We start from the raw sequence: 11,913 nt of genomic DNA, 5'->3' as shown, positions 1-11,913 counted from the left end.
GTGAGAGAAAGAGGAGAGCGAGATAGAGAAGAAAGGAAGAGACGAGAACACGAAACAGAAAAAGAAAAAGAAGAGTAGGGGCGAGAAGAACAATAAGAGCAAAACTATATTAAAAAATAAAATAACAACTAATATTTATTAAAATAATATGATATATTAGATCATAATTTTATAAGATTAATATTCTTTTAAATTATTCGCGCATCGCACGGGTTCTAATACTAGTAATAATAATAATAATATAAATATTCGATTGAAATTTAAGCTAATTGAAATCTTATACCATAAAAGTAAGAGTTCAATTCAAAGAAAGCATAAGATGCTTTTCGAATAAAACATAACGGGAGGAGCGCCCACCACAAAATATTCGTAATTCGCCCTAAAAAGGTTGAAAAAAACAAGCAGGAGCCCGAGAGACTGTTGGTACCGCAAAACAAATTCCTTATAGAGGGAGAGAAAATGGCTTTCTCATCCAACCCGTTATCTCTGAGTGTACCCGAACCCGTATTTGAATCCTGGCTCCGAGATACCGGCTACCTCGAAATTCTCGATCAACGCACTACCGATCTCCACCGCCACTCTTCCTCTGCCACCACAGCCGCCGCCTCCGCTGCCTCCGCTTCCTCCTCCGATGCTTCTGCTGTTACTAATTCCGCCGCCGCTGCAGTTTCAATCTCGAACGGAGTCTTTGTTCTGATATTTTCACATATTGGAACCTTACTGTCGCTTTTTACCCTTAACCCGTTTGCGAAGCTCACGTCGGATGATTTTTCCGGTGATACGCCGTCGTGGACACAACTATTCCTAGGGTCGTTGGATTCATACTCGTTTCCTTCGTCTCCTTCTCAGGCTCGGCTTAGAGTCCACGAGAATGTGAAACGCTATGCCCGCAATTATACCTCTCTCTTACTCCTCTTCTTCGCTTGCTCTCTGTATGCTCTCTCTCTCTCTCTCTCTCGCTATCTGTATACACACACATTATCTATGTATAATTGTGTGTCTGACTGTTTAAGCATGTATGTGGATATTGTATCTGCTATCGATTGTAATTTGTACTATTAGTAATGATTAAATTTGTGCTTTTGAGATAAGCTGAATATTGGCTTTGTTTTAAGCAGTGTCTGCTGGTGTATTGGTGTGAAACGGGCCCGAATGGAGTGGAAGGAATATAGAGAATTAATATAACTGACTCCAACTAGTTTACAATTGAGTTGTTGGTTGATTGATTGATTGACTTTGTATGAGAAGCTTGAGGTTGTTAGGCTTTGAGAGCTAAATGAGGCTCACTCGGAGAATAGTGGATTTAGATAGTTCTTTTTTATAAGGATTTGGATAGTTCTTAATTCAAGTTATAAAGCATTCTGTACTTAATTTCTTTCTTCCTCGAGAATATATAATTTGCATGACATAAACAACATGTATACGGTTTTGGTATGTATTCATATGTGCCAATTGAAATTTGAAAGCTAAAACATTTGTAATTTGGAAGCTGAAACAATTGTAATATAACTAGGGTTTCACATAGGACAAAGTTTCATTTATTGGGTGATATGTTCAAGCCCTTTAGATTTCAGAGTACTTGTCAAACAAAAAAGATGTTAAGCGCTTGGAGATTTGAAGACAGTACTTGGTCCAAATTTAGCAAATATTTGTAGCTGCAAGATTTCATTTTCTGCTGCTTGGCTTCTTGATTTTAGTGCAATTTGATTGTTAGTTGAATTTTGATAAAATTTGGGTTATAGGTACCAAAAGCTGCTTGCCCTTGTAGGGTTGATATTGTGTTTGGCACTTTGGGATGTATTAAAGTTATGTGGAGAACGTTGGGGATTAGAGCAGCGCCCTGTAATCAAACAAAGCTTGATTCGCATCACTCAGTGTGGTGAGTCGATATTCTTTAGTGCTCCCTCCCCACCCACACACACACAAAAAAAAAAGAAGACAAAATGGGGTGCCACTCTCTTAAATGATTCAGGTCCAGCATTCTATCTGTGTATATTGGTGATGAATAATACGATGGTAGCTTTGACTGTTTTATCATATGCTTTGTGATTTATCCTATGTGTTAATCATCCTGATCTTTAAGCTTCTCTTCAACCTTTTGAATATTGTCCATATCTGTGTTCCTTCTTCCAAACGGCAGACTGCACTCCTCTGGACCGGAGGCTCTTATGCCAACTTTTGGTTGAGATACAATGGCGTTCAGAGACATTGCATTTGCAATGCAATGGATGCTCTTAAGACCTTTCACCAAGATCACTAGAAGTCAGGATCAAGGACAAAAAATCCAACCACTTAGCTAAAAGTATGTACTGAGATGGTACCACAAAATAGATCTAGATGTGAGCAATTAACCCATGAGTTCATCAAGAGGAGCAGGGATATATGGTTGGTCTTCTCCAACCCTGTTCTGTCTTCCTCCAAAAGTATCCTTTAACTGGAAATTTTTGCGAGTATGTTAATTCAAGTAAAATGGGGTTTAAATGTCTCTATAAAAAATTTAGCATTCGTTAAAAAATGCATGAAAAGTTCATAAATTAGGTACTTGCACTACAGTGAATGCATAGATTATAAAATCTGTTTCTTTCTCATTATTGAAGAATGTTAGTGTCTCAATTTTTCATTCAAAACTTCCTCAAGTTCTCATGATGATTGAACTAGTTAGACCCCCCCTCCCCCCCCCCCCCCCCCGAAAAACTGAGGGAGGGATGATGGGGAAGGAGCTGTGTCTTTTACTCAAAATGTTTTAAACAAGCAAATTATTGTCTTTAAATGCTTTAGCCTGCAGATATAGTAGTGTTGTGTGTTGATAGGCCTGAAGGTTTCTCTTAAAAAAAGTGGAGAAATGATATTTGAGTGGTTCTTTTGCTTTTTTGTTTGGGTACGGCACCCATAGCACTGGTATACAACTTTGGACCTAATGGCCGGCCTAGTAACCTTTTGGAATGGCCGTTGGCAACAACCGCGGCTGTAGTTACAGAATTACTGGGCCGAAAGAGGACAACCTCTTGTTCCTGCTCTTATCTGACTAATAAGAGGAAAGGGGGAAGCCAAAATCGACTCCTAACAAGTTGTTGGCTTTTCATCCGCCTTTGCGCGCTATTGCGCTAGCCTTTTCCCAACCTGTGAGAAAGCACGGGAGAAAATATGTTATTGATATCGGATGATAAATACAATACAAGAGGTCCCTATTTATATCTATACACTACAAGGAGATATTACTCCTCTTCCAATGTGGGACAAGACTACACTATACATATCTGTAAACTAACACTTCCCCTCAAACCGGTGCATACACATCATATGTACCGAACTTGTTACACATGTAGCTAATACGAGAGCCAGTAAGAGACTTAGTGAAAATATCTGCTAGTTGATCATTCGATTTTACAAATTTTGTAACAATATCTCCTGAAAGTATCTTTTCTCTGACAAAGTGAAAGTCGATCTCAATGTGTTTAGTCCTCTCATGGAACACCGGATTTGACGCAATATGAAGAGCAACTTGGTTATCACACACTAGTTCCATCTTGTTGATTTCTCCGAACTTTAACTCATTGAGCAACTGGCTGACCCAAACTAACTCACACGTCGCCATAGCCATGGCCTGATATTCGACTTCGGCGCTAGATCGAGCAACTGCATTTTGTTTCTTGCTCTTCCACGAGACCAAGTTACCTCCTACTAGAACACAATATCCAGACGTAGAACGTTTATCAAAAGGTGATCCTGCCCAATCAGCATCTGTGTACCCAACAATCTGCTCGTGGCCTCGATCCTCGAATAGTACTCCTTTGCCTGGAGCTGACGTTATATACCGAAGAATGCGAACAACTGCATCCCAGTAACTATCACAGGGAGAATCCATAAACTGACTTACAACACTCACCGGAAAAGAAATGTCAGGTCTAGTCACCGTGAGGTAATTCAATTTGCCAACCAACCTCCTATATCTCGTAGGGTCTCTAAGAGGCTCCCCCTGTCCAGGCAGAAGCTTAGCATTCGGATCCATAGGAGAGTCAATAGGTCTGCAACCCATCATTCCAGTCTCCTCAAGAATGTCTAAGGCATACTTCCGCTGTGAAATAACAATACCTGAGCTAGACTGAGCGACCTCAATACCTAGAAAATACTTCAATCTGCCCAGATCCTTAGTCTGGAAGTGCTGAAAGAGATGTTGCTTCAGATTAATAATACCATCCTGATCATTTCCATCAACATAAACCACTAGATAAATACACAGATTAGGAGCAGAATGCCGATAAAACACAGAGTGATCAGCCTCACTACGAGTCATGTCGAACTCCTGAATAATTGTGCTGAACTTACCAAACCAAGCTCGAGGGGACTGTTTCAAACCATATAGTGACATGCGCAATCTGCACACACAACCATTAAACTCCCCCTGAGCAACAAAACCAGGTGGTTGCTCCATATAAACTTCTTCCTCAAGATCACCGTGGAGAAAAGCATTCTTAATGTCTAACTGATAAAGAGGCCAATGACGTACAACAGCCATGGACAAAAAGAGACGAACATATGCTACTTTAGCCACGGGAGAAAAAGTATCACTATAATCAAGCCCAAAAATCTGAGTATATCCTTTTGTAACAAAACGAGCCTTAAGCCGATCAACCTGGCCATCCGGGCCGACTTTGACTGCATAAACCCAACGACAACCAACAGTAGACTTACCTGCAGGAAGAGGAACAAGCTCCCAAGTGCCACTCGCATGTAAAGCAGAGATCTCGTCAATCATAGCATGTCGCCATCCTGGATGAGATAGTGCCTCACCTGTAGACTTAGGGATAGAAACAATGGACAAAGAAGATATAAAAGCATAATGAGGTGACGAGAGGCGATAATTTAAACCGACATAGTGAGGATTAGGATTAAGTGTGGATCGTACACCTTTGCGGAGTGCAATTGGTTGACTAAGAGGAGACAAGTCCGCAGTAGGTGCAGAATCTGATGCGGGGCGTGAATCACCTGGGCCTGATGCTGGATGTGGACGACGATGATAAGTCAAGAGTGGTGGAGCTGCAGAAGGTTGAACTGGATTATGTGGAGGAACTGGAGTTATAGGTGGTGGAGCTACAACTGGAGCTGTAGGTGGTGAAGCTACAACTGGAGTTGTAGGTGGTGGAACTGGAGTTGTAGGTGGTGGAACTGGAGCTATAGGTGGTGGAGCTACAACTGGAGCTGTAGATGGTGGAGCTGGAGTGATTGAATCTCCAAAAGATGAAACTGGTATTACCTCAGAAATATCTAAGTGATGACCTAAACCTGTGAAGTATGATTGTGTTTCAAAGAAGGTAACATCAGCGGACATAAGGTACCGCTGGAGGTCAGGAGAGTAGCATTGATACCCCTTTTGTGTTCTCGAGAAACCCAGAAATACGCACTTAAGAGCACGAGTAGCTAACTTATCTGTTCCTGGAGTAACGTTATGGACAAAACAAGTGCTTCCAAAGATACGGGGTGGAAGAGAGAACAAAGGTAAGTGGGGAAACATGACAGAGAATGGAACTTGGTTCTGGATAGTTGAAGATGGCATACGATTAATAAGATAGCAAAATGTAAGAACTGCATCCCCAAAAACGCAACGGAGCATGAGATTGTATGAGTAGGGTACAGGCAGTTTCAATAAGATGTCTATTCTTTCTTTCAGCTACCCTATTTTGTTGAGATGTGTACGGACAAGATGTTTGATGAATAATCCATGAGATTTCATAAACTGCTGAAATGTGGAAGACAAATACTCTCGGGCATTATCACTACGAAATGTGCGAATAGAAACCCCAAATTGATTTTGAATTTCAGAGTGGAAGGTCTGAAAAATAGAAAACAGCTCAGATCGATTTTTTATCAAAAATATCCGAGTGCACCTGGAATAATCATCAATGAAACTGACTAAGTAGCGGAATCCCAAGGTGGAACTGACCCGACTAGGATCCCAAACATCTGAATGGAGTAAATTAAAAGGTGACTGCTCGATTATCAAGACACCGAGGGAAATGGGAGCGAGTATGCTTACCGAGCTGACATGACTGACACTCTAGAGCTGACAAGTGAGATAAACCAAATACCATTTTCTGAAGTTTTGACAAACTAGGATGTCCAAACCGTTTATGTAATAAATCTGGTGAATCAGTAACATGACAAGTTGTAGAATGAAGACAAGATGTGAGTTCATGTGATTTAGCAAGGATAAGGTAATAAAGTCCGTTTGATTCACGCCCGGTACCAATGATCCTCCCCGTACTGCGTTCCTGTATAAAAACATGGTTATCAAGAAATAAAACAGTGCATTTATGTGATTTGGCTAAGCGACTAACTATGAGATTAAAAGGACTATTGGGAACATAAATGACTGAATCTAAAGGTAAGGAAGGAAGTGGGCTTGCTTGACCTATTGTAGTTGCCATGGTTTGAGACCCATTGGCCATTGTGACTTTTGGAAGAGATTGAGAATACGAAATAGTAGTGAAAATAGATTTGTTACCAGAAATATGATCTGATGCACCTGAATCAATGACCCAAGACTCAGAGGATGGAGATTGGGAGAAACAAGTCACGCTATTACCTGTTTGAACAACAGAAGCTATCTCAGAAGATGTCTGCTTACATGCTTTGTACTGAAGGAACTCAATATAATATGCTAACGAAACCATCCGACTATTCAAAATATCAGTTCTCATGTCGCTACAATTTGTAGAAGTAGGGTTAACTTGAAATAGTGAAAATAAGTAACTCCTGTGAGAAAATTGAAGAAATAGCTTGAAAAACACTGTCTGCAGTAGGAAAACAGAACACTGTTCTGCGCCAGAAACACTGTTCACGCTGGAATCTACTGTAGCTGACGGAAAAACTCAAAGTGGTCGGAATGAAACAAAACCAGTGAGGGTAGGATCGGAATTACCAGGCGATCCTACTGTTGAACTGGAACTTTTTCAAAATCTGGCCGGAACAGTGCTCACGCGCCGGCGCGTGGGTCAGATCTCGCCGTAAATTTTTTTTCTTTTCCAAGCGCGTGAGGGCGCGTGGACGTGTGTTTTTCGGTGGGGTTGACTGGGGTTTGGTCGTCGGAGCTTGAGGAGTTTGTGGTGGTGTTGGTTTTTGCACAACACCAACAGAAAGTGATTTGCTTACGGACAACCTTCTAAGTCGCCGGAAAATTGCACGACGAAGAGGTTTTTCTTCCCGGAAGTCGCTGGAATGATGCACAACGACGGGTTTCTCACTATAATGCTCTGATACCATGTGAGAAAGCGCGGGAGAAAATATGTTATTGATATTGGATGATAAATACAATACAAGAGGTCCCTATTTATATCTATACACTACAAGGAGATATTACTCCTCTTCCAATGTGGGACAAGACTACACTATACATATCTGTAAACTAACACAACCTATTTAATGGGCTGCTAGAACTAGCGTAGCGGGACATGACAGCGGTTGGGGAGAAGGAAAAGTGTAGAAAAATCTAAAGAAAAAGAGTGGAAAGTAAAAATGGAAGGCTTCTCCAGTTCAAAAAAAAAAAGAAAAAGAAAAAGGATGGAAGGCTTCTGTTAGTCAAAATTTTGTAAATAAGAAAAAATATAGTGGAAACCGCTTTAAATGCTTTAGGCCACAGATATACTAGTTCCGGTGGGCCTTGAAGTATCATACGTGGGAAAATGATTTTGGCATAGTTTCCTGGGAAAAGTCCAGATTTGTCCCTCTACATTAGTAAATTATCCACGTTTATCCCTACATTAGTAAATTATCCACGTTTATCCCTAGTTTTACTATCGGTCCAAATACGTCCCTACCGTTAAGAAAGTAGACAAGAATATCCCCCAACCCTAACGGCTGTCCACTGTGGCAAAGGACCTCTCAATAGAAAATGCCACGTAAATTGAACAACCCACATAATTAATTCTGAATTTTTAATTTTTTTTCTCTCTCTTCTTTTCCCTAACATCTGAATCTCTTGCCCTCCACCATTACATGAACCTTAACCACTAAACCATTGGGTATTTAATACTTTGCAGCGGTGCCTTGAACCATCGCCTTTCACCTTGAACCACATTGAGACAATCTTCCACCACCATTCTCAACCTCTCTCAACTATCTTTCTCCCATATTTCAAAAAATTGCTAGTCTTCATTTGTTAAAATCACAGGTTTTTGTTGTTTCTTAAAACAAAAAGGACTCAAGAACTGAAATTGCTTGCTTTTTCCCTTGGCTTGGTTAATAAACTGTGTTGTATTGTTCAAATTAGCCATATCCAAGGAAGTTAAATTGTGGTCAAAAAGCTTTTGGGGCCAGTGGTGCTCGTCGACATTTTTATTTTTTTCGACCAGGATCTGGATTTGGGTAGGCAAGGAAGGTGAATCGTGGTAAAAAAATCTTTGGGTCTGGTGGCTTCCGGTGGTGTTCGGACAGTTTTGATTTCTAGTGGTGGGTATTTTCCGGCAGGTTACATGCGTATATCGTAGGAGGGAGAGAGAGATTGTTTTTTGGTGGTTAGCCGACCAATTGATCTAGCCGGCCGCGGCAACTGTGAAAGTAGAGGGACCATTTTTTCTGGCTAAATTTTATTACCCACTATAATGGTGGGAGGGCAAGGGAGAGAAAGCGGAGGGATTCTAATGGTAGGGAAAAGGAGAGAAAAAAGAAAAACGGAAAAAATAAAAATTTTGAATGAAAAAGAAATATTAATAAAGAAAGCAAGGGTGAGTTATTTAATTACGTGGCATTTTTTTAGGGGGTCCCTTGCCACAGTGGAAAGTCGTTAGGGTTAGGGGTATTTTTGTCTACTTTCTTAACGGTAGGGACGTATTTGGACAGCTAGTAGAACTAGGGATAACGTGGATAATTTAGTGAAGTTGAGGGACAAATCTAACCTTTTTACCTAGTTTCCTTTTTTGGGGGGGTTTTGGGGGGAGGGGGGTAGGGATAAGGTTGGAAGGTAACAAAGCAAAAAGGAATGCTTATTTGAGGTGCGCATATACTACACAGGAGATTACCTTTATAAAAAAGGAAGGATTATAACATCTCCGGATAATCTTTTGTTGTACCCGCACCTTATATGTTTTACTCAAAAAATTTGCATGAGCAAAATATGGTGAAAATAGCTTTACATTGTTTAGCTTCAAGTATACTAGTGTCAATAAGCCTGAAAGTTAAAAAGAAAAAAGGTGGGGAAAGGTTTTCTAGGTGTTTTTGCGAAGAAACTAAATGTAGAGGGAAAGATGGGAAGCTATATCATCTTTTGTTATACTTGCAAAGTTGGCGAAATGTTTGGTATCTCTTACAAAACAGTGAAGGATGCTTTTGGTATAGAAAAGGTTAATTGGCTCAATTTTTCCATCCCCTTAACGCGATCTTGTAACCAAAGATAAATTATTAGATGTGTCACAAATCTTTATTTACCTATCCACCAAAAAAAGGTGTTATCGCTTCATGGCTGAAAGTTGACTTGGAAGAAGGTTGATTTTACTTAAAAGAATGATGAAAAGGAAAAAAGGAGGGGAAAATAGAGTTTGTTTGCTACTTGGGTAAGAGTACTACTTATATATATATATATATATATAATGGTGGTGTCCGACAAACTTGCGCGCACCTCGTCTATTTCACCAGGTACATGCTATCAGCGCAAGGACTACTCACATGTATATTTCAGCATTCTCTCTGTAGTCGCAATCTTCTTCTACTTCTTGAGTCTATAATACTTTTTTTAGGAATTCTGTTTTTTTTTTAATTTGTTTTTTGCTTCTGTTTCTTCTTTAATCAATGACCCTCTTCTCTTCTTCTATTATGTGAGTTCTCTTACTCTTACTTCTTCTCTTTTACTTCTCTTCCACTCACTCAGCGGAGTTGCTTAAAAGACTAAATATGAAGCTAAATACTGCAGAATCATTTTTAGGGTTGATTTAAGTGAAATTGAATAATGATTTGACGTCCCCAAAAAAATGATTTGTGATTGTAATTATGTTTTTGGGGTCTTATTGAAATTACATATTAAGATGTTTAATTTGAATTTTGTTAGATTAGTACGAAATTTGTAACTTTAATTGCAAGTTAAATAAGTTAATAAATGTTAGATCCTTTTTTTGTTCGGTAATTGTATACTTTATTTTTGAAGAATCGTACGTTTCGGTTCTTGTTTTTTAAAGCCGAAGGTCCCTGTTAAACGCTTCTCGGTCTTTTCAAGTGTATGTTGGCCGGATTTTGTTTCGTACAGACAATTTTAAGTACTAATTTATTCTGGCAAGCAGAACTTTTCTGCTACTCTATAAATTTGAGAACTGAGTGCTTTTCTACAACAGCAACTGCAGTTATTCGGTCTTTTCAAGTGTATGTTGGCCGGATTTTGTTTCGTACAGACAATTTTAAGTACTAATTTATTCTGGCAAGCAGAACTTTTCTGCTACTCTATAAATTTGAGAACTGAGTGCTTTTCTACAACAGCAACTGCAGTTATTCTATTCTGTACCAACGTTCAAATGGCTCTCATCTCAGCTATTGCTGTCAGTTATGCAGGTGGCTTAGCTTTCATGCCCAATTTGTTATTCTTACTCTTTTATCGTTTTATCTTTTGGTTTATTCCTAATTTCAAGAGCTTATGGCTAATTGATGCATTTGCAGTGATGATTCTGCATGCCTCATTTAGGAAGCTTACCCCGTCGAGACAATCAACTTCCAAAGATGGAACCAGGAGGGTTCTTAGAAATTGATAAGTGGTTATTATTGTCAAATCATAAAATCACAGTCGTAGCTCGGAGGGAGTTCAGGGCAAACATGTGGATAAACTGTCTTGGTTCATGAGTACATCTCTCCGTTTGAAACTGAGAGAATACTAGTTACATTGTAAGAAAATGTTTCTTTGTATTGAAATTTAGGTTGTATAAGGTTATACAAGATGGGAAAAAGAAAGAAACTAGATGAGATTGTAAATGGCTGTAGAACCATAAAGAGAATTAGCATGAACCGCATCCAGTATAAATTCTGGATTCTGATTTTTCATTTCATTCGACCCCCCTCTGGGCTGGCATCATAATTTGTTACCATCCAATAGGGCTGTCTAAGGGGAGGGGAGTACCCGAAACCGGTACCGCTCCGTACTGGTAGAACCGTTTCCTTAAGGTACCGAATCAGTACCCTTAAGGTTTTCTTTTTATTTATTTAAATGTAGCCTTTTTTTTACCGTTAGCTAACGGTAATTTTTTTTTAAAAATAGCCGTTAGCCAAAAACGACTAATTTTGCCTCTCTAGCCTCCTCACACCCCTACCTCTAATTTATGTTTTTAATTGCTTAGTTTGTTAACATACACTTTGGCCCTATTTTAAAACTATAAATATCCCATTTCATTTTTTCAATTTTTACACAAAACTCTCCTATCTCTCTAATTCTTTTTCTCTATCTCTCTCTTGCTAATTGCAATTAACGTTCTAGCATTATTATTAAGTTTCACATTTATTTTTGTTATGCTTGTACTATTTGTTATTTTAATTATTTATTGTTAAAAATGGCTCTTAAATTGGTAAAAAAGGTGTTTAATAGATTGACTAAGGGTAATGCTAAGGAGGAGAGTCCCCGTTCTGAAACAAATCCTAACTAGTCCGGGTTTATCCATTACATACAAGAAACGTAAAATCCTGCTATTCAAGGTTTTAATAGAACAACTGTTACAAATGATGCTTGCGATGATGAAAGAAATAAAGACTTGTTGAAATATTGGATTAAAGTGGAGACAAGAAACTTTGGCCTTTTAGAAATAATTCAAGAGGACGATAATGCCTATAATAAAATACTATCTACCGGAGACAGTGGGGATGCAGAAGAAAAAGTATTATCAATTTCAAGCGAAAAATCAATAAAAATTATTGAAAAATTCTATAAATGGTTCAAAAGATATATATAAT

The 11,913-nt window shown here is 39.0% G+C and overlaps 1 protein-coding gene across 3 annotated transcripts; it reads left to right on the top strand.

The window, feature by feature from the left end:
• The first annotated feature begins 332 nt into the window (after positions 1-332).
• On the top strand, positions 333-11,018 carry LOC104111094 (PRA1 family protein H). Of its 3 annotated transcripts, XM_070177198.1 has the most exons (4): positions 336-932; positions 1,743-1,879; positions 10,459-10,530; positions 10,636-11,018. In XM_070177198.1, the coding sequence occupies exons 1-4, from the start codon at positions 460-462 to the stop codon at positions 10,722-10,724; spliced, it is 771 nt and encodes a 256-aa protein (XP_070033299.1). In that variant the 5' UTR covers positions 336-459; the 3' UTR covers positions 10,725-11,018. The 3 variants fall into 3 exon arrangements, with proteins under 3 accessions (XP_070033301.1, XP_070033300.1, XP_070033299.1); XM_070177200.1 differs by lacking the exon at positions 10,636-11,018 and having other exon boundaries at positions 333-932; positions 10,317-10,524; XM_070177199.1 differs by lacking the exon at positions 10,459-10,530 and having other exon boundaries at positions 334-932.
• Positions 11,019-11,913: the final 895 nt, after the last annotated feature.

Source organism: Nicotiana tomentosiformis, chromosome 6, assembly GCF_000390325.3.
Source record: "Nicotiana tomentosiformis chromosome 6, ASM39032v3, whole genome shotgun sequence".
Classification (NCBI taxonomy): domain Eukaryota; kingdom Viridiplantae; phylum Streptophyta; class Magnoliopsida; order Solanales; family Solanaceae; genus Nicotiana; species Nicotiana tomentosiformis.
Note: the sequence above shows the minus strand (reverse complement) of the source record. Positions and strands in the feature narration are given on the sequence as shown.

Excerpts from the sequence above, each read along its gene's own strand:
- LOC104111094 (XM_070177198.1), top strand. The coding sequence starts at position 460 with ATGGCTTTCTCATCCAACCCGTTATCTCTGAGTGTACCCGAACCCGTA. Across the intron at positions 1,880-10,458 it reads GATTCGCATCACTCAGTGTG|CAACTGCAGTTATTCTATTC; the intron begins GTGAGTCGATAT and ends TTTCTACAACAG. Across the intron at positions 10,531-10,635 it reads TATTGCTGTCAGTTATGCAG|TGATGATTCTGCATGCCTCA; the intron begins GTGGCTTAGCTT and ends ATGCATTTGCAG.